Source organism: Pseudophryne corroboree, chromosome 4, assembly GCF_028390025.1.
Source record: "Pseudophryne corroboree isolate aPseCor3 chromosome 4, aPseCor3.hap2, whole genome shotgun sequence".
Taxonomy (NCBI): Eukaryota; Metazoa; Chordata; class Amphibia; order Anura; family Myobatrachidae; genus Pseudophryne; species Pseudophryne corroboree.
In genome coordinates this window covers 747,147,008-747,174,911 of record NC_086447.1, presented here as the reverse complement: position 1 = coordinate 747,174,911, position 27,904 = coordinate 747,147,008, and the positions used below count along the sequence as shown (strand labels likewise).

Sequence of the window (27,904 nt, the reverse complement as noted above, 5' to 3'; positions counted from 1 at the left end):
GCATGCGCCTCTTATCCAGGCCCTTCGTGAGTGGTCTATATTGGTCTAGTTCTAAACCAGTTCAGCCAATGGGAGGGGTTCTGTAGCCAGGTAAACCGTATTATAAAGATTTTAGTTAGGACTGAAAATTACAATATTTTCCCGTTCTTAAACGTTATTGTTTTGCTTACCATGCTTTCTTCTTGTAGTCTTCCTTTATTCTCGTCACACATGAAAGTATTTTATTTGTTTAATTTGAAATTGGAAAACTAAGTGTTATGTAAAAGATACGCAATATTGGTTATGGTGATAATTAAGACATGTCGACTTTGTGCTAATGAGAAATAGAGTATAATGTTATAGGATGTGGAATATAAAAACAATAATTCTAAAGTAAAATGAAGGCATAGGGTGGAATTCAACTAGCGTCAGTAATTTACCGCAGCTAATTGGTCCCCTGGGGGCTATCCAATTAGCCCCAAAAGCTGGCACTATCAGGATTTTTTTTTCAACCTGCCCAATGGTAGGTGAAACAAAATCCCTGATAAGTGACTCAGAACTTAGCCCCAATCCTATATGTTTTTGCCCAAAAACTCTTTTCTTTTTTTTTGGAGGGGGGGAGGGGGGGGGGGGGGATGGGCTGCAATTAAGTTATCCACAAAAAGTATTGGGCAAAAATGGCAGTAAAGCTGTTTTTATGGCCAATTTATTTTTAAATAATGCCCTTCTCATATTATTTTAGATCACAGAAATGTATGAAAGGGCAATAAGAGAATTTGCTAAATTCTCCTCCAAGCCCTTAATATCACCATATTTTAGTAAGCAGATTGCATTTCCCATACTTGTTATTATAAATGTGATCACTTCAAATTTACTCACATAAAATTGATAAAAAATACCGGAGTGAACCCTGTGATAATAACGCCATCTTCAGATGGTGTTAAGCAGGCTTCCCTCTTGTTCTGCCTTTCTTGCAAACTCTGTCCCTGCATGCAATGTTTGATAATTTAATTCCCCCCATCATTTTCATTTCTCTACTATTTAATGAGTATCTGATAGTTAGATTGCATCATGCATAAGGAGCCTTCATAAGCACTTTAGATGATTTGTTTCTGAGTTAATAAGTAGATAAGTTATAGTAGATTCAACTGAAAGTAAGTGTTAAAAATTTGTTGAATGCTTGTTTGGGTTTTCTACTATTGTGATTTCTAAACAAAAATTGTGAAAATAATAAAAACATTCCTGATAAAGGGGTATATTCAATTAAAGTCACTTCACTATTCAGTAGCGGGCCGTTTCCGCCATTTTCCCCTCCCATTCCGACTATTCATTTCGTCCCTCTTATAGGCGAAAATGGATGGTCGAAAACGGACCTTTTTCGACTGCTGTGGGATGGAAAACACATGGATTCCGCTCATCCATCTGTCTTTCGACTTGTTGGAATTTCCGACAGGGCGGAAGAACGGTACTTCAATTGAATATTGAAGTGTCGGAAAGTTCCGATGATTGGCGGAAAGTGCTGTCTTTCCGCCCTGTTGGAGCTTCCGACCATAATTGAATACTCTCATAAGGTCATTTACCGAGCGTGAAAAAAGGTGGTAGCCTCGGGCTTTGGGCTTTTCGATTCAAGACATTTTTTCTCACCCAATAAATTGCACTGCTATTGGACGTTAACACATAGAATCTGGGATAAGTTTACGGGCCGATGTGTTAACGGGTGCACAGTTATTTAGCAGGGATTTCTTTTTGGCTCTGCTCAGACCCAAGCAGAAATCCCTGTTAAGTGCAGCCTGGGGGCTGTAGTTGGGGCTAATTGAATCGATTAGCCTGTGGTAAATTACAGCGGCTAATTGATTTCTCCCCTTAAGAAGAAAATAAGTGTTAAATGTAAAGATAATTGTATTTTACACACAGATCACAGTTCTACACAGTGCATTTTGTGCTTCAAGCCTTCTTCAAGTATTCTTTAGCTTTTTCAAAAGATTTCAAATATAAATGAGTGCATATTATTTCAGTCTAATACATAACCAGTAATATTAAATTAGCTAATTTTTAGAAATATACAAGGTATATAATAGTCTTCTATACCGACAAATGTCACCTTGTAAATGCATTAAATCAGAACATAAAACCAATCTAAAGTGTTTTGTAATAAATTGTTAGTGGAAAATGCCTCTTCAGTGTGCTACTTATATATCCAAGCTGTTTATAGTAAATTACAGATTCCATCTGCTGTGTTTCTAGGACATTTTGCACATCACATTTCATTTTCCATTGTAAATCTTCAAAGTTATTTAACAAACTTTTACAAACAACAATCTTTTTTTAAAGCTTTACAGTGGAAAAAAGGAAATAAAATGTATAACATTATAAAAAACAACAGCTGCATCGCAGAGAATACCTGATTGTTCTCTGCACTGATCGCATGACATCCTGTTGACCGTGAAGCAGTCCATTGTGGGCAGCCCTAGTTTGGATAGGGTTTTGGTCCTGTTTTTTTAAATTTTTCCTGTATAGGGCCTTTATAAGCTGTAAATGGTTAAATGCTGGGCCGTTCCTGACCAAACTGTGTTCTTGCAGATGGACATAGTTAATTTTCGAACGATAGGATCCCGGCGGTCGAAATACCGATGCTGGAATCCCGAAAACAGGGCAAATGCCAGCAGTCAAAATCCACGCCACCATCCGAGGGAAAACATAATAGTGTGGCGAGCCACTGGGCCCAAAGCGTGATGGGTCTCGCTACCTTGATGTCAGAATTCCAGCTATCGGGATTCTGGGATCGGCCTCCTGACTGCCGGGATCCTGGACCTTTGCAGATATTTACCCTCTCCAGTTTAATATCCGTGAGGCTACCATGTAATCCTGGTCTACAGACGTCAGTCTTGCGTTTTCTAGTCAGGGTTTAGCTCTTTATATTGATTCATCTCCCAAAGTACATTTAGTTCATATTAAAAGGTGGGGGTTCCTAACGCTGTATTTGTGGTGTATGGGAATGTTTGTGAATGTTTTATTTGTTTGGTGGATGGTGGCAGGTGAGAGTATTCACAATGTGGCCAAAATATGAAGGATGGGGAGCATGTAGGAGGGAAAGGGGGGTGATTTTACTGAAGGAATGTGTGTGAACCTCTGAGGGTTAGCAGGGCCAAAACTAGGATTCTCAACACCTTGGTCAAAGCAGTAATTTGTGTGATACTGTTAATAAGTCGTGAAACAAAAACAGAGCGAATAAATTGTATTGCTATCAAAAAAATTACCTCAATGGCAATGGTTGTATAGAGCTCACTTGGCTCCAGTTCTCTGATGGAGTGATATTATGCGATGTAGTAAAAGTGTGGTAACAAAACTTGTCCTTGGAAACCAGGTGTCTCCTTTCGATGGGACTGGGTGAAGCAATGTGCAGAGGTCTTCTAGAATAATGTCTTACTGATACAGTAAGTCTAGGTGGCTTTAGTTTGTGTCAAGGAGCCGCTGCTTTTCAGGTATCTTATTAGTGCCGATGCTTGTTATTCTTTCTCTGCCGGGGGCTCCTGTAGTGGAAGGAGTTTTGTGCCCTGGAAAAGGCTCATGTACATGTTGCCAGTATAGAATGCTTTGCTGGTACCGGCTTAGGGGTATATTCAATCAGGGTCGGATCCATTCCGACATGCATTTGTCGGAATGGATCCGACAACCCCTATTCAATCCCATCTCAATTCGACTTTAAAAAAAGTCGAATTGAGATGAGACCTGTGAGCGGAGGAGAGGGGGGAGACCAGCGGGGAGAGCCGCGGGCAGACGGAGGAGAGCAGCGCTACAGCACAGCGCTGCAAAAGGATGTCTCACAGCCACCAGACCTCATGGCAGTGTCCACCCGGCTCCAGCAAGCGTGACCTCACTTGCTGGAGCCGGGTGGACACTGCGGTGAGCGCTGCTCTCCCCTGAAAGCCCGTGGCTCTCCCCCGTCTCCCCGCAGCTCTCCCCTCTCTCCTCCTCTAAGGTCCCTCATCTCAGTCCGACATTTTTTTATGTCGGACTGAGATGGTCGGAAATGGGGCCAAATCCTGTCGAATGTGGCCCCGTTTCCCTCAAAAGTACGTGAATCGGCAGCTATACCGCCGATTCACGTACTATTCGACAAGTCGAATTCCCCGACTTGTCGAATAAAAATAGCGGGGACTGAATAGGTCGAATCACGATTCGACCTTAAAAAGTCGAAAACTGCTGTCTTTTCGACAGATGGCAGCTTTCGACCCTAATTGAATATACCCCTTAGTATTTAGGATAATTTTTGGAAATTAGTCATTAGCATGCCTCAAATACAATTTATCACTTATGGGACTATTTAGCTAGATCATTTCTACTAAATAATGTGAAAATGGGTATTTTCACACTCTTCTCACATGGTTTTAGTATCACAGAATTGTAGATAATAGAAATGTATGAAAAGGCAATTAGAGAATTCACAAAATGCTCCCCCAAGCCCTTTATATCACCTTTTTTTTAGTAAGCAAATTGCATTTCCCATACTGGTAATGAGAAATGTGATCACTTCAATTTACTCAAATAAAATTGATAAAAAATACCAGAGGGAAACCAGTGATAATAATGCCACCTTCATATGGCATTATGCAGGCTTTTCTCTGGATCTGCTATGCCTTTCTTGCAAGTCCTGTCCCTGCATGCAATGTTTGATACATTCTTGTGTTGTATTCAAGTATCGAAATGCGAATTTAGGCAAATTTATCCCATCCCATACGAGATGCAAATTGTAATAGATATGCCCCTTAAGGGGGGATTTGGTTAGCCGATAAATGCTGTTATTGTGATAAAAACAGGGATTTTATCGTGACCCACAAAAAGCCGTTATTTATTTGTCGAAATAAAATTATCGCTGATAATTCTCCATAGGTTTACCGCAAGTTTCTTTTCTCCGCCTCCTGAGCAGGTGAAAAGTTAGAAAAAAATCATATTTTAAGGCAAAACTGATTTGGTTCAGAACCCCTGGACACTCTGTAAAAAAGTGCAACATTTTGGAAATTTGGGTACAAGGTATGGGACAGGTATACTAGGCTTGCAGTTGGAAGTTACAAGGGTTTTTTTGGAAGTTTTTTTTAAGTGGCTTAACATTATCCAAATATATTTTATACCCATTTTTATGTACCCCTTATTTAATTGGAGCACTTATTTTGTGGAACACTTGCTTTCTATCATTGTTATATATATATATTTTTTTAAATACATATAACAGCCATTTGGCACAATTTAAAAGTATCCGAAATATTTTTATTATGACCACTGATATACTTTTATACTGTTTTCCTATATTAGTTCGGCTTTTTGGGGGGTACAGACAGATTTCCCAATTTTCAGCTACACTTTGGTTTTGCCAGTAAGAATTATCGCACTAGTCCGGTTTTCGTGCATTTGCAATTGAAGTGGTCGGATTGCAGGTGTGCACATATCCACAAAAAGACACTTTTCGTGTGATAGCCACGAAAAGTTAGATGGCGGTAAATTGCCACATTTTCGTGGCTAATTGTATTCCCCCTATGTCTTTCGTATTTTTCTTGTGTTGTTTGTGAAATTGTTTATACTAAGGGGGAGATGTACTAAGTAGTGAAAAGAGTGGAGAAGTGAGCCAGTGGAGAAGTTACCCATGGCAACCAATCAGCAGCTCTGTATAATTGTATAGTATGCAAATTATAGATGTTACTTCAATGCTGATTGGTTGACATGGGCAACTTCGCCACTGGCTCACTTCTCCACTCTTATCACTACCTAGTACATATCCCCCTAAATCTTGTTTGTATTTCTTCACATTATCTTTGCGTAATTTGGAAACATAATTATTATTTTTTCTGTTTTAGAAAAATCTGTTACTGCTCATTCTAAAACTTGAATATATTTCTGTCACATCCTGAAGATTTACAACTATATTTTCTATGTTTTTAAATACTGTATGTGCTTTATTTTCCCATTGTTTTTTAAGAGTTTGCAACAGGAGAGTGAAACTACATTACAGAAACGATTGGATGAGATGAGTGAAGAACTGCGCAGGTCACAGACCAGTTACAAAACCCTCATTGCAGATACAGAAAAGGCCAAAGGAGAGCAGAAGAGCTTGGCAGGTGAGAGGACAATGTGTCTTTGGTAGGTAAATTAGAGTCACTCCCTATATGGACAATGGGGATAATTCCAAGTTGATCGCAGCAGGATTTTTTTTTAGCAATTGGGCAAAACCATGTGCACTGCAGGGGAGGCAGATATAACATGTGCAGAAAGAGTTAGATTTGGGTAGGTTATTTTGTTTCTGTGCAGGGTAAATACTGGCTGCTTTATTTTTACACTGCAAATTAGACTGCAGATTGAACACACCCCACCCAAATCTATCTCTCTCTGCACATGTTATATCTGCCTCCCCTGCAGTGCACATGGTTTTGCCCAATTGCTAACAAAAATTCTGCTGCGATCAACTTGGAATTACCCCCAATGTGTCTTTGGTAGGTAAATTAGAGTCACTCCCTATATGGACAATGGGGGTAATTCCAAGTTGATCGCAGCAGTAATTTTGTTAGCAGTTGGGCAAAACCATGTGCACTTCAGGGGGGGCAGATATAACATGTGCAGAAAGAGTTAGATTTGGGTGGGTTATATTGTTTCTGTGCAGAGTAAATACTGGCTGCTTTATTTTTACACTGCAAATTAGATTGCAGATTGAACACACCACACCCAAATCTAACTCTCTCTGCACATGTTATATCTGCCTCCCCTGCAGTGCACATGGTTTTGCCCAACTGCTAACAAAATTACTGCTGCGATCAACTTGGAATTACCCCCCATGTCACTTCTGCTGCTATGAGACGGGTACCCCTACCCTAATATACATATAAATGTATAGTAATAACCTTTGGCCCCAGTTAATACCGAGTAATAAGGGCATCACTGGACAAATAATGAAAATGGTAAAAGACTGGGCTAGGCCATTATTAATCCAAATAGATAAAGTAGTATGCAGACATATCAGTGATGTGCAGTACACTGTATGCATTGCTATTTCACCACTGTGCACACAGCTAATATTCATTTTAGAATAGGCAATTTAATGTAAAATCTATATATAATTGTAAACCATGCATATGTATATATTATAATGAATACATCAAAAATATTAATTTATACAATAGTGCAATGATCTCCAACCCGTAGCTCGCGAGCTACCGGTAGCTCGCCGTAGTATTTTCGGTAGCTTACAGAGCGCACAGGCTTGGTCAGTCACTGGCATTCCTCCTCCCTTCATTTTTAATATGGTGCCGGCTGTCAGCCAATCAGAGCTCGTGGACCGGCAGCCGGATCGCAAGTTTTGATTGGCTCACTTACCAGCACCATATTTTAAATGCCCGCCTCCGGAGACTCTGTCACCCTCACCGCAGCCGCTCTCCAGACTGCACAGGAGAGGCGCGTGCAGCGCTCTCCTCCCCTTACGTTCCTCATACAGGAGGAGCAGCACCGGCGTCAGTAGAAGAAGCCAGCAAGGGTTAGCACTGTGTGGGGCACTGTATCGGACACTGGGGGGAGGAAGTAGCTCCTTCAGAGGTTTTATTTTCCGAAAGTAGCTCACACCCCAATTAAGGTTGGAGACCACTGCAATAGTGGAGCAGTCCCTTTTTTAAGGAAAGTTCTAAATGGAAAAAGTTCATATATACTAATCCTTGGAGAGAGATAAAGTGGACGGAGATAAAGTACCAACCAACCAGCTCCTAACAGTCATTTTTCTGCCTGTAACATGGCAGTTAGGAGCTGATTGGCTGGTGCTTTATCTCTCTCCATTTTGTCACTTTTGAAGGCTTAGTACATCTCCCCCCTAAATAATATAACTTTTTATGGGAAACTCCACTTTATATAACATATACTCCCCCACCGGGTGGTCTTCAGGTTGCCGGCTGTCGGGATCCCGGCGCACAGTATACCGGCGCCGGAATCCCGACAGCCGGCATACCAACACTTTTTCTCCCTCTTGGGGGTCCACGACCCCCCTGGAGGACCGTGCCCGCAGCATGGCGAGCGCAGCGAGCCCGCAAGGGGCTCATTTGCACTCGCCATGCTGTCGGTATGCCGGTGGTCGGGCTTCCGGCGCCGGTATGCTGGTCGTCGGGAGCCCGGCCGCCGGCATACCCTCCCCCACCTGCAGCCCTTTTTTCTGTATAACTGGATGCAATCTTATGTTCTTGTTCTGTTGTTATGTATGATTTGTTATACTGATGGTTTGTAACTTAAGAGTTTTGTGGGTCCTTGTAAAGGAACAATGATGATCTATGGAACAGTTGGAATAACATAGCAAAGCTGAGGAAGGCCATTTATATATTGTTGGTCTGTACGTTAATTTGTCCTATAAATGTCATTCTTCTGTTAAAGAAGCTGGATTTCATATATAAGATACTGTTCCCGCTAGGATGCAGGCAGTATGTGTGCGCACGAAATAGGGGGCGTGGCTGGCTGGGAAGGGGGCACGGCCATGCTAGCATCATTACAGGGGTCAGTGTGGCCGTCTCAACGTCACTAAATTTGGGGTGTGCCCCAGCTGTTGGCATTAGCACTTACGAAGGTGCTGGGCTGCCCCCAAGCCCTCCTGAATAGGCAGATCGGTGGCAGATCAGCATGGTGCAGGCTGTTTTAGCAGGGCACCACTAAAGGGGCAGGGCGCATTTTGTTAGTTGGTGTGTGTCCCTTATTTGAATTTTTTGCCTCACAACCACAGCCGCTATGTCTTTGAAACAACCATACACTGCATAGTTGTTTGTGGTATCTAATGTTTTTGTTTTCTAATCCCAGATCTTCAGACTAAACTGATGTCTTATGAAGCAGAAGGCAAGCAGAGATCAGAGGAGTTAGACAGACTAAACCAAAAGCTTCAAGAGGCCACAGGTGAAAACACACAACTGTTGGATAGAATAAAATCCATTGAAGCTTTGCTGGAAGCAGGACAAAGCAAAGACACAGAAAAAGAGAAGCAGCAGCAGGTTAGCAATGCAGTGTCTGAAATCTGACTTTTCATTAGCACTCTTATTACAGTAGAACCTTATTTATCTCTGCTATGGTACTGTATGTATGGAGGTCTTTGTTAGTACTGTACATTATGTCGGCATCAGTCAGACACCTTTCTGCGGCTGCAGTTTACATGTTTCATTTTTCCTGGCTGGGAAAACTAACTTGTCAGTGGAGGACTCCTTTAATATATTTTTTCCTTAGTATATAATAGATGTTTGAATTAAGATGTATTTAAGCTGCAGATAAATGATTGCTCCTTTCTTATTTTCTAGGAAAGTAAAGAAGCAGAATATGCAGAGCTACATTCCAGGTAATAGAACAAAGTAGAAATATTCCAGAAACATATTGTTTATACGTTGGCATGGTGGAATGTTCTGTATGACCAGCTGCAAGAGTGCCTGATGCAGAGATGTAGGCAAACTGCTGGTTTATGTACAGAGGTAGCCAGACTCATCTTTCCCGTGGTGTGTAAGCACACGCGCATAACAGGAGCAACTAGGCGTGCCCGGGTTCAGCTATTCACATCCGCAATTATAATGTAATGTTTATGGGCTGCAGGTGCGATTATACACTCACGTGCCTGTGTACGGGCACGCTACCTGCGGCAAACTAATCGTGGGTGTGATTAGCCTGGCTACATCTATAGTGTTTACTGTACTGTGCATGGGCAGGACCTTAGGGTTACTCAGATAGCCCATACCACATGACAGTGATCCAGTGCTGCATCTTCGAATGCAGCACTTGGATCAGCGAAGCCGGCAGTGGGCGTCTTTTGTCCTCAGTTGCCTCCTGCTGCATTAGCACATTTTCTGTACAGCTGCAGTATTCAAAGATGCAGCAGCGATGCAAATAGCATCTATCTCTGAACCAGGCCCTAAGTAACAATGGAAAAGCATCACCAATGCTTGTATTATGAAAGTACATAATGGGGGTAATTCTGAGTTGATCGCAGCAGCAAGTTTGTTAGCAGTTGGACAAAACCATGTGCACTGCAGGGGGGGCAGATATAACATTTGCAGAGAGAGTTAGAATTGGGTGGGTTATTTTGTTTCTGTGCAGGGTAAATACTGGCTGCTTTATTTTTACACTGCAATTTAGATTTCAGTTTGAATGCATCCCACCCAAATCTCACTCTCTCTGCACATGTTATATCTGCCCCCCCTGCAGTGCACATGGTTTTGCCCAACTGCTAACAAATTTGCTGCTGCGATCAACTCAGAATTAGGCCCAAGGTTGGAAGACCTGAACTGCTTATTAAAATCTGGTAACCATTGCTATGACCCCATCACTCAGTGTTACAGTAATGTTAGTATTGTGCACTCCGTACTCTCTGTTGTATTCTTACTTCTATCAACAGGCTTTTCAACTTGAACTGATTATTCTAGCAGGATATAGGTATCAGCTGCACATTCTGACTCGGAATGCCTCAGTTGTAGGGAATGAGTGAATATTTTCCTGCTTTGTTGTAGACATTCTCTCTGTGACAGTGTATTTTTCTTTGCTGTGGTATTTTGTATTTCATTTTAATGTTATTTTCTTTTGCAGGCTTCAAGACAAAGAGGCTCAGATTTCCTTAATGGAAAAAGAAGTCACTGAGCTAAAAGAAACAATTGAACAGCAGAAAAATAAAAATAATGTATGTACATTTTATTTTATTACATTGGAGTGTTGTTTGAAGTGTTTTGCGTGACAGTGGGTGTTTACAGATAAAACTGGTTTGACTAGGTGTCTAATAATAAAGATAAGAATCTGAAATATAATTCACGGTCGAGTCCCATTATTATGACCACCTCCTACATTTGACGTCGGCAGCGCTTAGCCCATGAAGTACAACACTTGTCGTGCGCTGGCTTGGTGGGTATATAAGGTGTGTGATAGGCCGTCTGCACACATATCTTTTGTTGCTGTCATGGGTAAAAGGGGCGATTTATCCGAGTAGCAAAAAGCGATGATTATTGGCTTTCGGGCCAAGGGTGGCAGGATTCCTGAAACAGCGCAGTTTGTGAACTGGACAAATGGCACCATTGCAAATAACCGATATGGAAACTGCGGAGCATCACATGCCATTGATGTGAGAGGTGAACCTTGGCTACGTAGGTGCGTGAAGGCCAACTGACACGCTACAGTGGAGCAGCTCACTGTCAAAATGAACTTGGGGCCTACAAGACGTGTGTCTAAAACGTCAGTTCAGCCAGTCTAACTGCTGTCCGTGCTGCACACGACGGTTTCTCTGTCTATTTGCTGGTGGTCATAATAATGTGACTCGACTGTGTATATATTATGCAGCTGATTCAGAGTTGGGAGTGAAGCACAAAATATAGGATCAAATTTGCACCTTGGAAAAACCATATATACTGCAGTTGGGAGCAAATTTAAAATGTGCAGCAAGATATAGAGTTGGGGGAGGGGCTTGTCCTAGCTAAGCTGTAATTTGCAGAGTAAAAATAAAGCTATCCAGTATTTGTAGGCTACACGCAGGCAACATTTACCCTACATGTACCCCTTGCTTTTCAACATGGTTAGTCCATGTGCACTGTTCCTAATTTTTGTTTTGCTTTGTTCCCACCTTTGAATCAGCACCTATATCTAAAGTAATAATGAACACATCAGTAAAACATACAGGTCAAAATTGGGTTATATGATATACCAGAATAGTTTACCAGAATACTTTTTTCTTTAGCTGTCTATAGAAATCAAAGTATTTACCTTTTAAATATACCAGGTTGTGTTCTCAATATATAATATCCTAAGCAACATCGTAACTGAAGAATCTATACAACAAGACATTCAGGATTGTTTATTTAAGAAATAATTCGGAAAGTTTAATTTTATGCATACAGTAAGTTAAATTGCGTTGTCATAGACACATATTTGTAAGATATTTCTGGCACTGATTAAAGTTTATTGGAAGGTTTAAAAACCCCTTTATGGCAGCACCGTACCTTCTAAGTGGCATTTTTTTTTCGACACAAATCTCCAAGCCCTTCTATACTGCAAATTTCATGTTATTTTGACTTTTGAATTGTCTGTTTTGCTAAATTTATGGCATTTTTACCAGTTGAAATTATCTGCCTGTAAGCTTTGTATGTTGAGGTGTGTTTTATGCTTATTCGCATCCAAGGGCATGTTCTGGGAACACATTAAAAAATATATGTTTTTATAACCTTAGGTGTCCCCCTTAATTATTTCATTTCTCATTCATCAAACTGGGTAACACTAGTCCATGGGTTATAGACCATAATTAAGAATTTGCACTTTAAATAAAATCAAAATATACGTGCTCTACCCTCTTTTATATCACAATCCTGCTGGTTACTCATAAGTAGAGAACCCACAGGACTATGGCACATTCTCGCTGGGCTGCATTAGTAGTCTGTCATTTATTTTCTTGCCTTTTGAATGTAGGTCATTTTGGTACATACAGTCTTTCCGGGCTGGCTCCAAATAGTTCCTGGTAACTCTTTCCGACACATCCTGCTTCCAATGTGGGACATTCTTCCGGGGGTGGGGGAGCATTTAAGTATGTGGCTCCCACCTCCAGGGGAGGGTACTGTAAGTAGCAGAGAGCCTACGGTGGCCTGGACCTACTTTGCAGAAGTACAGAGCCCTATGGCTTGTTATAACAGCGGTCAGGTGGTACAGCCTCAATATGGCAGCCTCAAACTAAGCAGAAAAATAAGCCAGGATGGTGCTGTCCCTGCCAAGTTGATCGCTCATGTTGTGCTTGTCATGGTAGGAGTGCAACTCCCGAAGCAGCTTGGCACCTCCTCCTTGGCAGTCTTTATTTGTCTGGCGGTATTGTATCATTTTGTCAGTATCTCTAATTTGCCTGGATTTGGAGCAGGGCCCAAGGTAGATATATGGCAGCTTGGAGGTTAAATAAGGTTTCTCCTCATAAGTGGTAAAATGTAACTTGCTTATTGAACACTTTCAAAATAGATATCTGATAAGGCACAATGTACAGTCTCTGATTACCAGAGGGGCTGGCTAGTATGATCAACACAGGGAATTGGGAAGAGTGCCCAGCACAGTATACATTAAATAGTTTCTGTGCTAACAGCAGTCTTTAATAAACAGGAGCCAGTAGTAGTGAACATGCTACTCAGCAGCAGCTAGTGTAGTCAGCAAGATCAAGCAATGCTGGGCGCTCCCAGAGATGGACAGGAGTCACCAAGCAGTGCTCGCTTAGTGTTCCCTCTAGAAATGATATTGCTCGCGAGCTGCTAAGCCGCGCGCGCGGCTGAAATGGGGGCGAGGTCATGTAAATTAGGGGGCGTGGCCACGCTAACGTCATTTTACTGGCGTTGCGGCCCACAGACGTTGCTGTAGGGGGCGTCCGTGGCCGCGGGCGTCACTGTTGGGGGCGTTCCCAGCACCTCCGTCGGTGCTGGGCTTCCCCCAGCTCTCCCCCATAGCGTGAATGGATGCTGTGCGCATGCGCACGGCATCTTTACACGCTGGGAGGGCAGGAAGCGGGCGGCTGTTCCAGCAGGGCGCCGCAAAAGGGGCAGGGCGGGTTTTGCCTTTTAAAAAACGGTCAGGGTGCGGCGTCCTGCTAAAACAGCCTAGAGTGAACACTATCACTAGCAGAGACTGATGATTGTTTAAAGTAGAACTGCACAAGAACTGTAGGGAGCGCTCTGGTGCTCTGGTACTTAGGGGCTAATTCAGACCCGAGCAGCGACGAGTAGCTCCCTGCCAGCGCGCAGGAGTTGCACTGGCAGGGAGTTACTCTACCAGTACAAAAGCATCGACACTGTGCAATGCTTTTGTACTAGTGCAACGGGGCAGCGCCTGACATGCCGGGCGGACTAGCCCTGTGCTGGGCATCCCCCCCGCATCTCAGGGAAGCTGATCGTAGATGTGCTAAATTTAGCACATCTACGATCAGGTCTTAATCACCCCCTTTAGTGTTTCAGCTGCACATTGAAAAATGGGGGGCTTAGTAGAATTGGCGGGAGTAAAAGCACCACGGTAACACACTGTTGACTTGAAGGAGTGCTTAGTAAGGCTGGCACTGAGAATGTCTCTGTTGCACATTGGAGTCTGTGGTGAGCCCAGCATGGACTGACCAGCTCTGAAAGAAAATAGGATTCCACAGATGACTGTGAATGGCTCTGGCTGAACTGAGTCATGCTTGAAGACACATAGGTTACACAGGAGACTGAATGGTGCTTAGCGGAACAGTCTGCCACTTAGAAGCATATAGAAAATTCTCAGGAGACTGTAGATAGTGCTCAGCTGGGCCAATTAGCACTTGGAAAAGAGTGAGACACAGCTTTACACAGGAGTCTGTGAATGATATTTGGCAGAGCTGACTGGAACTTGAAGCATACAGCAATGAACAGGATAGCAGTCAGCAGGACTGGCTAGCACTTGGAGGAAACACAGCTATATGACACTCAGCAGGACTGACTGGAACTTGATGTTAAGTAGGACTGACTGGAACTTGGATCATATGACAATGCATAGGATAGCGTTTAGCAGGACTGGCTAGCACTTGGAGGAATCACATCCTTATACCAGAACCCTGAATAGTGGTCAACAGGACTGGCTGGTACTTGAAGCATACAGCAATGCACAATATAGAGCTCAATAGGACTGCCTAGCACTTGGAAGAAAACACAGAAGCTGATGGAACACACTGAACTATGGAGCCAAACTCTGGATACTGTTGACTGGAACTAACAGACAGGCTACAGCAGAACTTGTACTGGTAATGAGCAGAGGCCAGGGAAAGGCTTATATAGGGTGACTTATATAGGACTGGAGTCATGTGCAGTAGATCTGAACTGGAATTGGTTGAGCAGCAGTCAGCAAGATGGCAGTGCCAATGTCCCTGGCGGCACCTGCTCTGCATGAAGATAGTAAACAGTCTAACTTATTATTATGTCCTGACAGTTTAGGTGAATGATTCACTGCCATGAAGTGACAGCGACTGGTGCAGAAACATTCTTTACCAATCCAACATGTGACATGTATTATGCCTGTATAATAAAAGGTTCAGATCTTTCTGTTCTTCCAAAAGAGGCTAGCACTCTTAACTGAAAAGTAGTGTTGAAGGCCTTACAAGTAACTTCTTTTGAATCACTGAAATCAGTTTATATCAAGTTTCTCATGTGGAAGATTGTGTGTCTCCTGGCCATATCGATGACCCAAAGAGTGTCAGGAGTCAGGACTAGGGGCGCTGTCTTACAGCTCTCCCTACTTTATGAGGCTAGGACCATTCTCTGTATGAAACTAACTGATTAGGAAAAGTATAAATAATTCCCAAAGCTCACACGTAGTGGAAATGCACATCCCAGAGTTTTATAACATTCAAAAAGGGTCTAAAACTGGTGATTGCCAGAAACCCACTCTGCAGTCTCTCTGCCAGAATGTCACAATGTGGAGATAAGTGAACAGCAACATCTATTACGTGACAGACAAATTATCATATGTTAATTCTGCAAGTGATGCCGCCTGTAAAGATCTCCAAGCAGTGGTTAGTAGCAGAAACAGCAGTGTTAATAATCAGCAGACATATTGGAGAAGTGACACATTGTAACTTGTGAGTGGACAACTTAAAGTTTATTAGACATCTGTTAAAACATCCTGTTCAGCGTTTGAGTAGACAAAGCGATGTTCCGCTCCAGTCTCTTGCGTCTGTTTAGTATCATGTCTGATTATGAGGTATTCTGATGCAGACATGCAGTCAGTGGCGCTGTAGCAGTTTCTATTACACTTGCCTCGTGCACACTTTGGCTGAAAGTAAAAATACAGGAACTCCAATCATGCGTTTTGCCCTCAGTAGGACTTTCTCAAAGATAGTAAAATTGGTTGTGCTCCAGGTATACTGTATATTATTCTGCATACCCCTACTTTTAACTTTGTTCATCATCATTGTATTTTCTAAAGAATTAGTGGTTGTGTTAATCATGTGAAACAGCTTATTATAAAAACAAATCATAAACAGAATAAAATCTGATATTACCATAAAACATTATAAACTGGGTCCATGTTGTGTCAATCCATTATAACAGTAGTTCCAATATATCTAATCCCATTCCTAAATTACATGACATAGAGACATTTTGTTATTATTAACCATCTAAGAGCTTGGGTTTACATATCAAAAGCCAGACTTGGAATTAATAGGATACAGTCAGGTTTTTTTTTCTTATTTAGCTTTTACAAAAGTAAATTTTGGCAAAATTCTCATCATATTAAGGGCAAATCAGTGATTTTGACATTATATATGTCAGGATGCCGACAGTCGGGATTAAAAATGCCGACATCGGAATCCTGACGCTGACAATGCTGACAGGTGCCCAAAAGTAATTGCCATATATACAAAACTCATCTGATTGGTGAACACTGGACCATGGGGACATTTTGATGTTGAGCTCATAAAGCTGCAATGCATAGCCACTTCAAATCATTGGACGGAAAAATGTTGTACTAGTAAAATATTCTGAAAGTATGTACTAAGGACCAAGTGACTGCCTGACACATCTGCACAGCCAAAGCCCATTACCCTCCCCCTAGTGCCTAAACCTAACCCACCCCTCCTGCAGTCTAATGCTAACCGTCCCCTACCACAGTCTAACATAGCCATCCTGCCCCCCCCCCCCATAGCCTAACCCTCCTCCTAGTACCTAACCCTAAAAGCTACTCTTAATACTCACCTTCTCTCAACTCATTGGGAAATCCTGGTTACTTACACTTTCTGGATGGGAATGTAGAAGAGGGAGGAGCACAAACAGTTTGATTTATTTAAATGCCAAAACGTAATGGAGTCTCTATATCCCCAAAGTCCAGTGTCCCCTAATGGATTCAGAGAAAAGCATCTTAAAATCCAGTTTCCTCCTGCAAGCCTAGTTTTGGGATTATTTTGCAAGATGTTGGTCAGTTTACCGACGTTTTGTTAATTTCCTGTCAGGCATGTGGAAAGTCCGCATTCCTCAGATGGTATTCCAGAGATGTTGTGCAATCTGTTCATCCTTACCTCATCTGCTGAATATTAGGAGATTTCAGAAGCTGTTTATACACTGTATCAACACTTACCCCTATAAAGATTAGCCATTTTTGGCAGCTATCTGTGTCAGACACTAATTAACACAAATTTGTACACAAATTGACTAATATTTCCCACCTTTTCTCCCAGAATGCAGTGTGAATTCATTTACGTATATTTATTTTTAATTAAATTGTGGGTGATTTTATTTGATACAGGAAATGCATGTTTCCTGTTTCTCCATACTGTGTGGGAGATGTCAAACCTTCTAAAGAGGAAAGTGGAGAAGTTGCCCATAGAAACCAATCAGCTTCTAGCTATCACTATCGGGTACATTCTATAAAATGTTAGCGAGAAACTGATTTGTTACTATGGGCAACTCTCTACAATTTAGAAGGTATCCCCCACAAAATGGATTAGTAAAGTAGCCATTAGCTATGGCTTGCTTGCAAGTGTTCCAGGGACTGATAAGAATAAGGCAGAGGTTCCCAAACGTGGTCCTCAAGACACCCCAACGGTCCTGGTTTTAAATGTATTCATGCATTGCCACAGGTGACTTAATTAGCACCTAAGTCAATTTGTTTTAACAATCTGTGCTGAGCCATGGATATACCTAAAACCTGGACTGTTTGGGTGCCTTGAGGACCACGTTTGGGAACCTCTGGAATAAGGTTTAATTAAACATTTGTTTGTACGCAATTATGCAGGTGCGTCGGTAGCGCTGGAGCGGGTGGACACTGAACAGGTGCGTCGGCAGCACTGGAACTAATGGATACTGGACAGATGTGTCGGTAGCACTGAAGCTTATGTACACTGGACAGATGCGTCGGCAGCACTGGAGCGGATGGACATTGGACAGGTGTATCGGCAGCACTGAAACGGTTGGACACTGGACGGGTGCGTCGGTAGCACTGGAGCTGCTGGACACTGGACACGTGCATCAGCAGCTGTGGAGCGGATGGACAATGGACAGGTGTATCAGCAGCACTAGAGCGGTTGGACACTGGACGGGTGCGTCGGTAGCACTGGAGCAGATGGATACTGGACAGGTGCATCGGCAGCACTGGAGCTAATGGACACTGGACACGTGCATCGGCAGCTGTGGAGCGGATGGACAATAGACAGGTGTATCGGCAGCACTGGAGCGGTTGGACACTGGACTGGTGCGTCGGTGGCACTGGAGCGGATGGACACTGGTCAGTGCTTCGGCAGCATTGGAGCAGTTGGACACTGGACAGCCACTTCTGGATGGACACAGCAAAGCCATTTAATGCACACAGCACAGCCAATTTAGATGGACAAAGCACAGCCGCTTGTACGGCATTTGGACACAGCGCAGCAACTTGTATGGAGTCTGGAGTCTCTGGACACAGCACAGATACTTGAACCAGCAGAATACAGCACAGCACACAGCAGCGTTCCTGAGAACAGAGTGAAATAGCGGGGTCACTGCCGCGGTTCCCTCATATAGAATCCAAAACCCGCGAGAATCCAGCGTATGACATTTTGCCTCAATCTAGAATCTGTGTCTGGTGGGAACACCTGAGTCCTGGCTCGGGTAGACTCGGATTCTGGAAGTCCGGTCTCGTTCAGGTTTTCTAAAATCCGAACCACTTATCTGTAATTAACACGCTACTTTAATGGGTGTTAACAAGGCTGTTGGGAGAAAAAGGGAGTGCAATTGAATTATCTCCCTTTTTCATCTGCGCTGATTTACTATTGGGGATTCAAATTCTGGCCTATATAACAAGATTGCATATTTGAATTTTAACCATCTCCATTTTGACCATTGTAATAGAAATTGTGAATGTTGCAAGATTCCATTTTGTATTAGATTCCCTGGAGTTTTAGACTTCATAGTTCTGTTATAGACCTGAAATTCCTGATCACTGTGAAACTGCTTTTCATAGGAACTACGAGAGAAAAATTGGCAGGCTATGGATGCACTGGGTCAGGTAGAAAAAACTTCTGAAGAAAAACTAAACTCGGAGAGGAAAGCAAAGGTAAAAACTTGCCCCCACCTCACCCCCCTACAAAGTTTTTTTTCTTGTGGTAGTCCTACACAGTTGGTATTAGGCATCGATTGCTGGTGCGTAGACTGGCTGACTGGCATGCATGCGCATAATCTTTTGTATTATTTTCAAATTGTTATATTTACATTAATATTCTCCTATATATAATACTAGCTGGATAGCCGTGCTTCTCTACGGGATGAGGATGGTAAATTAGAATTATAGTTCGTTAATTTACGTTGGTTGGAGATCTAGTATATAGGCATATCTTGGCTTCCCTGACCCACTTTGTGTAGTGGCCGGACCCCTTTATGGGCCCCCAAGGGACCCTGCTCTTCCCACTATACAACTCTCAGTCTGTGGCTGCTTGCTGCCTCCATTCCCCTCCTCACATCATGTCAGTGCCCATGTGAAATTATAAATTTATTTCCAGTTTCTTATATAGCCAGCACATTATGCATCTCTTGATATACTCTGTGCTGCTGGGGGACCCTGCTACTTCCTTTATATAACTATCTGTGTGTGGGTTCGTGCTACCTCCATTCCCCTCCTCACATCATGTCACTGCCCCTGTCACATGTAGCCCTGTCCTGACTGACATATCATGCTTCTCCTAATATACTTTGTGCTGCTGAGGACCCTGCTCCTCCCACTATATTACTCTCAGTGTGTGGCTTCCGGTTACCTCCATTCCCCTCCTCACATCATGTCACTGCCACTGTCACATGCAGCCCTGTCGTCACTGACATATCATGCATATCCTGATATAGTCTGTGCTGCTGGCCCACCCCTAGGGGTGCTAGGGGTGTGTTACCCCCACAGTGTTTGTTCCCAGATTGTAAGTCATATGTGTACCAAGTTTGCTGTAAATTGCTGCAGGCATTCCTGAGTTATGCTGTCTGCTGAAATACTCTGTGCTGCTGCCTCAACTCTAGGGGTGCTAGGGGTGTCGTACCCCACAGTATTTGTTCCCAGATTGTTAGTTATATGTGTACCAAGTTTGGTGTAAATTGGTCCAGGCATTCCGGAGTTATGCTGTCTCCTGATATACTCTGTGCTGCTGTCCCACCCCTAGGGTGCTAGGGGTGTCCTACCCCCACATTGTTTGTTCCCAGATTGTAAGTCATATGTGTACCAAGTGCGGTGGGGTGAGGCAGAGCCTTTCCTGTTTTACTAATGTTTGGACCAGAGTTTTGACTGTATAAAGTATATGAAAAATAAAAAGAATATGTTAGAAATATCTTCTTTGTATTATCTAATCCTTTTTATAGTCAAAACTCTGGAGTAAAAAGTCTATGGCAGGTGAGGCAGTGCCTCCCCTGCCTACCTTTTCCGCACATCTCTGATCAAATCTCACCACATTTTTTAGCATTATATACTGCTGCAACTGTATAGAATGACCACATGTACCCTTTGACTAATATATTGTGTGTACACCTGGCTCTGGTACTAGCCAGTGCCACCTGAGCCATTTACATCAGTGCACGTCCCTTCCAGAGTTATGTTGTCTGCTGAAATACTCTGTGCTGCTGCCTCACTCCTAGGGGTGTTAGGGGTGTCTTACCCACACAGTGTTTGTTCCCAGATTGTAAGTCATATGTGCACCATGTTTGGTGTAAATTGGTTCAGGCATTCCGGAGTTATGTTGTCTCCTGATATACTCTGTGCTGCTGTACCACCCCTTGGGCTTGTTCCCATATTGTAAGTCATATGTGTACCAATTTTTGTGTACATTGCTCCAGCCATTCCGGAGTTATGCTGTCTCCTGATATACTCTGTGCTGCTGACCCCCCCTTCCCTTCTTAGGGGTGCTAAGGGTGTGTTACCCCCACAGTGTTTGTTCCCAGATTGTAACTCATATGCTTACCAAGTTTGGTCTGAATTGCTGCAGGCATTGCAAAGTTATGCTGCAACATACATACATACATGCATACATACATACATACATACTGTACATACATAGATACTGTACATACATACATCCATTTTGTGCGATTTCTGTGGATGGACAGTGACATTTGTCAATCTCCTTTTTTGCCTTTTACATACAGTGCCTTGCTAAAGTATTCACCCCACTTGGCTTTTTACCTATTTTGTTTCATTACAACCTGTAATTTATTTATTTTTTCTTAATCTGAATTTTATGTGATGGATCTACACAAAATAGTCCAAGTTGGTGAAATGAAATGAGAAAAATGTATATAAAAAATTTTATAAATAAAAATTTGAAAATTGGCATGTGCATATGCATTCACCCCCGTTGCTATGAAGCCCCTCAAAAGTTCCGGTGCAACCAATTACCTTCAGAAGTCACATAATTAGTGAAATGAAGTCCACCTGTGTGCAATCTAAGTGTCACATGATCTGTCTGTATAAACACACCTTTTCTGAAAGCCCCAGAGGCTGCAACACCACTAAGCAAGAGGCATCACACCATGAAGACCAAGGTGCTCTCCAAACAAGTCAGGGACAAAGTTGTTGAGAAGTACAAGTCAGGGTTGGGCTATAAAAAAATATCCAAATCTTTGATGATCCCCCGGAGCACAATCAAATCCATCATCTTCAAATGGAAAGAATATGGTACCACAACAAACCTGCCAAGAGAGGGACGGCCACCAAAACTCACAGACCAGGCAAGGAGGGCATTAATCAGAGAGGCAGCACAGAGACCAAAGGTAACCCTGAAGGAGCTGCAGAGTTCCACAGCAGAGACTGGTGTGTCTGCGCATGTGACCACAATAAGCCGTACACTCCATAGCGCTGGGCTATATGGAAGAGTGGCCAGAAAAAAGCCATTATTTAGTGTTGAAAATAAGAAGGCACGTTTTGAGTTTGCCAAAAGGCATGTGGGTGACTCCCCAAATCTATGAAGGAAGGTGCTCTGGTCAGATGAGACTAAAATTGAACTTTTCAGCCACCAAGGTAAACGCTATGTCTGGCGCAAAACCAACACATCCCATCACCCCAAGAACACCATCCCCACAGTGAAACATGGTGGTGGCAGCATCATGCTATTGGGGATGTTTTTCAACAGCAGGGACTGGTAAACTGTTTTGAGTCGAGTGAAAGATGGATGGAGCTAAATACAGGGATGTTTCAGTCTGCCTGTGATTTGAAACTGGGACGGAGGTTCACCTTCCAGCATGACAATGTCCCGAAGAATACTGCTAAAGCAACACTCGAGTGGTTTAAGGGGAAACATTTAAATGTGTTGGAATGGCCTAGTCAAAGCCCAAATCTCAATCCAATTGAGAATCTGTGGTCAGACTTGAAGATTGCTGTTCACAAGCGGAAACCATCCAACATGAAGGAGCTGGCGCAGTTTTGCCTTGAGGAATGGGCAAAAATCCCAGTGGCAAGATGTGGCAAGCTCACAGAGACTTATCCAAAGTGACTTGCAGCTGTAATTGCCACAAAAGGTGGCTCTACAAAGTACTGACCTTAGGGGGGTGAGTAGTTATGCACATTGAAGTTTTCTGTTATTTTGTCCTATTTGTTGTTTGCTTCACAATAAAAAAAATAAACATCTTCAAAGTTGTAGGCATGTTCTGTGATTGAAATGATGCAAACCTTCAAACAATCCATTTTAATTCCAGGTTGAGGCAACAAAACATAAAAAATGCATAGGGGGGTGAACACTTTAGCAAGGCACTGTATATAATCATTGGGACATTGCACTGAAACAATGGGTTGCTCACTTTGTACATTTTCTAATTGTGAGCTTTCCTCCCCATGTAGCAGCCAGGGGACGAGGGCTCACTTTTACCTTCATTGACAGCCTTCATGAGTCCCCATAATCTTTGCTATGGCCAGGCAAGTTTCATAATTTGTAGGTTTACTGTCACTGGAGCCCACACTGTTAGGAAGTTCCTAGAGTGAGAGTTTCAGAAAGTGAGAGATTTGGTAAGGTTTTTCTTTATCATCCACTAGGGGTCACTGGAGTACTCTTGGGATATGGACGGGCGGAGCCGAACAAAGGCACTGAATATTCAAATTTAGGACTCTCCCCCCCCTCCATATCCCCAAGTACCTCAGTGTACTTTGCCAGTGTTTTTTCGGTGCTCACAGATGAACATCGGCTTGTGGCAATGGCCACTTTTCAGATTTTTATTTTTATTTTTATTTTTAATTTTTACACTGCCCGTCTCAGTTTATGGAAAAACATGGGTCCGGGATGGTGTCGCTGCAAGGCAGCGGATGGCGTGTCGGTCCTCACAAAGAGCACCCTCACAGCCACAGGCGCTATAGGCAAGCGCATGGCGTGTCGGTCCTCACAAAGAGCACCCTCACAGCCACAGGCAGCCATTGTCTCCTTTAAACTGAACGGAGCTTACAGAAAGAAGATCCGTTACAGCCAGGATAAGACAAAGAGCTGGAAGGAGCTTACACTTACAGAAGCTCCGTCACAGCCAAGATGAGGCTGAAACGGAGCTTGCAGAGAGAAGAGAAGGCGGCACAAGGTATGAGTGTCAGGGCGGTCAGCTCACGCTGCCGCCCTGCTGTGTGTGTGTTATGCTGTAGAAATGACATAGCCGCTGAGCACGTGAGTGTTATACTGTAGAACTACACGCCGCTGAAGGTCTTGCTGACGATGCGCAGAGCGGCCGCACGTCACTCAGACGTTGGCCGCTCTCACTGCGCTGATGGCCCGGTACGAGAATCTCCGTGCGCTGTACTAAGAGAGCGGCCGCACGTCACTCAGACGCCGGCCGCTCTCACTGCTCTGAGGGCACGGCACCGCTAGACGCTACCGCCATTCTCCTGGGCTGAACTAAGTAGAGCGGCCGCACGTCACTCAGACGCCGGCCGCTCTCACTGCTCTGCTGCGGCACCGTTACACGCCGCCGACATTCTCCGGGAGCTCAACTAAGAGAGCGGCCGCACGTCACTCAGACGCCGGCCGCTCTCACTGCTTTCATGGCCCGGCACCGCTACACGCCGCCGAGACAGTGGCCGCACGTCACTAAAGGACGCAGGCCACTTTTCCAAAGACACACCGCAGACACAGGGAGACTGTGTACTGCTGTAGGAAGCAGCTGCCGGACGGCTCCCCGGCGCTAGATCAGGCTCTCCTGCTCTCCCTGCTCCCGATCTCCGTACGCTGCAGGTAAGGGATGCAGGGGGGGGGGGAATAATACCCATAGCAGCAGCAAAGGCTGCATGGGTTCAAAATACACAAGCAGCGCAGCACGTTAAACAATGTACACTGTGTACTGTGATGTTTCAGCACGTTTTATATATATAAATATAATGAAGCTTTTGCTGGCAATAATATCAGTATGAACTGTGATTATAGGTGTAAACACTTTGTATATATATATAATATATATATGAGGCTTTGGCTGGCAATAGGTTATCAGTGGCATAACCTATTACACGTTTAACCATGTTTTCTGTTATTTTTGGTTACAGTTGCATAAATACACTGCAGGCAGTGCTCATATTATTTGAATACATATATTTTACTGTATCCTATGTATAATAGGCTATTAAGCATAATAACTGTATAATAGGCTATTAAGCCTATATTAAAACTGCAGCAGGTACCCTGTACTATGATTTTCTGGGAAAGCATGGCATGACGGCCATTTTAATCATTGCTGGTTTTCCAGTTATAATTCCAGACCATACACCTCTACTCCACAAGGAGGCGCAGGGGTGTTAGTGGGAATTTTTTTTTTTTTTTTTTTTAATTAGTTCAAGATAATTCTGGAACATTCCTGCCCTACATCTTTAAGCCACCAGAAGGCGCAGGGGTGTTAGTAGGAATTTGGTTCGGGTTTCATGCCCATGTGAACTGCTTTTCACATAAAGACTTTGGTTTCCTAATAAATATGCTGTTCAGCAATAACATATATATATAGATATATATGCCATATAATAATCGTGCAAGTGTCTGTCTGTTGCCTATTATGATGTCTGTCTACATAGCGAATAAGGCTCTAGTGCAGACTAAAAATGTTAACATTGGCAATTCAAATTAAAACAGCGGTAATCGGAGTCTCAGAATAACTCCGCCAGCGCTAACAAAAGACAATCTTTCCAAAGTGACAATTTTCCTTTGGGTACCAGAGTGTTTATTTCACTAGTCTTATAATTTAATGCACGATTCTATGTCAAATCTCACACCGATAACTACAAGTGAGCAGGGTACATTAGTCCAGCACTCAGATAGTGCGGGGTTTTAGACAACCATACATAATAGTTTCCAAAAGGACGCGATCCGCCATTGGTATATGCGTTTCTGTCAAACATTATAAAAACCACAGATACATTTGGGTCACTAGAATCTATCTATGGAACCATGCCGATCACGGTTAAAAGAAGCTGCAGAGTATATCTGTAAAGCTTTTGCTAACGCCGGTTATTTTCAAATTGTCGCTAGTTAAGCGCGACAAGCCCAGAGCTTGTTTGCTCCTAAATTGGATATATGTGTAACGACATTTTATCCCTTTACGATATTCTACATTAGCGCATACAATATACTTGTAACAGCGTTTTATTCTTTTATAAACATCAGTCACGTCTTGTAACGACAGGACGTTACAGTCAGCAAGCCAGTGGTTTGATGACCTCTTTTACATTTGTGGAAGTGCGTCTTTTCACGTTACATTTGCGAGGTTTCATGACTTCAACTCATATATGTCTCAGCTATTTACAGCTTAGAGTACAAAACTGCTTCTGGCGAACGGTTTGGCAGGTTGTCATTTAGTCTTGGCTGGGTTATAAACCAGTCAATAGTACGCCAACAGAGTCAAAATGACTTATTCCCGTCTGTTTGAGCAAAATCAAACAGCTCCGTTGCAATATCAATCAGCAAGTCATTTACTACAGTTAGAAAATGAAAATGGATTTTCTGCAGTTAGTTTTTGCTTATTGCAGCCACAAAATTGTATAATTGCATTTGATCTTCACAATGCGTATTTACCCAGTCCGGTTTCTTCATCACAGGTTCTAGCGTTTGCAAATCGCCACAACCATTAACCATTTCATTTATACCGTTGCTTATCGCTGCCGGTATTTACCAAAGTGATGTTGGAATAATCGCTCATCTCACATAAGAACTATGTATCAACAAAGTTCCTCTATCTTGCGCTACTAAGGTATACTGCGGTAGCAGATTAAGTTCGAAAACAATCACATCTAAGTCGGTCTAAACGATGTCAATTCCTAGGTAAGATTATAAATACGGTAAATCAAAGACTTTTACCTACTACACCAGCAAGAACAAAGGTACACGCACATTAGCGGTACATTGGTGTATTCACTTATTAAGAATAAAGATGTGTTTTCAATCGCGTTTCTCACAGAGGGACAAGGGTGCGTATACTCTGGACGACAGTCACAGAGAGTCAGGATTTGTAGTTAAAATCAACGCAAAGGTTCTAAAACACGACAGATTGCTGTCAATAAATGTCCTAGAACTCTGTGCATTTTACAATGCAATAGATAAATGTCCTAGAACTCTGTGCATTTTACAATGCAATAAATAATTCGTTTTCAGTCTGTCCAGGGATAGACTCTGGGTTCTCTTCAGAACGAATAAATCTTTCGCTTTTTACTAAAGATTTCTGTAGACAGGAACAACCGTGAGTTTCATGTAATTTTGTTTTTTCATGCCTAGCTCACGCTGCCCTTAAGCAGTCAAACAAAGCAACGGCAGTTGCATACACAACAACCAGTGAAAACCAAGAAGCCGCATGGCAATGCGGCAGGTAACTCAAATCTTCAATGGCTCAGAACGCCATTATGTGAAAATGTCAAGACATCAATCCGTGAGTGGACATTTGTTAGACAAAAGATCTCACCCGTCAGGGTTTGGATCTTGAAAACTGGACATTAAATCCAGAGGTGTTTCATATGTGAGTCCACAGAAGGCGGTTACCCCAAGTATACATAATGGCATCTCGCCACAATTACAAAAGCTCAGTATATGTACATCACATTCATGGGGTCATTCAGCATCGTGTATCTGGCTCCACCATTTTCCGCTTCTCTCTTCGTTGCCAAAACGGATCAGAAGACAGTTCGTCACAGTCATACTGGTGGTATCTCATGGGTTTCGGAGAAGTTTGCTTCTCGAATTTTCAAGTAATACTTGCACACGATCTTGCCCCGCTCATAATACGGCCAACCTGTTACATCACGGAACGTTCTTTTACCCATAGTTACCTATGTACCTATTATCTATGTACCGCAGCTGCGGTTGACGGGGTGAGAGTTCAGACCTCTCTCTTAAAAAATAGAGAATTACAGTATCGGTTATACCAACCATGTTACGAAATAGTAAGCCGCTTAAGGCAGCTCATAATTAAAAAATTTCGTGTGCTTACATAGGTTGTAAACCTCGGAAGTTTCCAACATCATACTTCAAGTACCCGTATTCTGTTAAACGGGATGGGATGGAAAACTGCGTTCATCTGCACTAAGAGTGCAGGTATCTGTGTGGTAAACTTATTTTCAAAGCGTTTGCCTCTATTTACGTCTGTAAACATCTTTCTACAAGGTGTCACCAAAGTTCAGACTCTATTTATCCCACCTACAGCGCCAGGCGATTTGAGGTTGGGTTCAGATTTCTTAGTTTTCATATTTTGGAATCCTTTCAACAAATGGGAATTAAGTTTCATATTTTTGAACCCGTACAACAAATGGGTATTAAGTTCTCACTTTGGAAAACATTTTTCTTCTAGCCTTGGCTTCGCCAAGGGTGCTTCGGCAAGGATTTTGTTTTCATATTTGGGTGCCTTGTATTCCAAGCCACCGTATTTGAGTTTTCTCATTACAAAGCAGATCTTCCGACAAAATCCGCTTTCGTATTCTTCACATCAATATACCAATAGTGGTTCCTGTGGGGACAGCACATTCTAAAATTCTGAATGTGGTACACGCG

The 27,904-nt window shown here is 42.8% G+C and overlaps 1 protein-coding gene and 1 non-coding gene across 3 annotated transcripts in view; both read left to right on the top strand.

The window, feature by feature from the left end:
• The window catches only part of RRBP1 (ribosome binding protein 1), a 139,561-nt gene that overhangs the window by 71,457 nt on the left and 40,200 nt on the right, over positions 1-27,904 (top strand). For both annotated transcript variants that reach the window (XM_063918137.1, XM_063918138.1), the window contains exons 8-12: positions 5,951-6,089; positions 8,791-8,978; positions 9,279-9,316; positions 10,552-10,642; positions 18,913-19,005. In XM_063918137.1, the coding sequence (XP_063774207.1) occupies positions 5,951-6,089; positions 8,791-8,978; positions 9,279-9,316; positions 10,552-10,642; positions 18,913-19,005 (549 nt within the window). The remainder of the gene's footprint in view (positions 1-5,950; positions 6,090-8,790; positions 8,979-9,278; positions 9,317-10,551; positions 10,643-18,912; positions 19,006-27,904) is intronic.
• LOC134913539 (U5 spliceosomal RNA) lies at positions 26,532-26,647 on the top strand. The gene has a single exon (XR_010177280.1). It is a non-coding gene; the product is annotated as a U5 spliceosomal RNA (small nuclear RNA).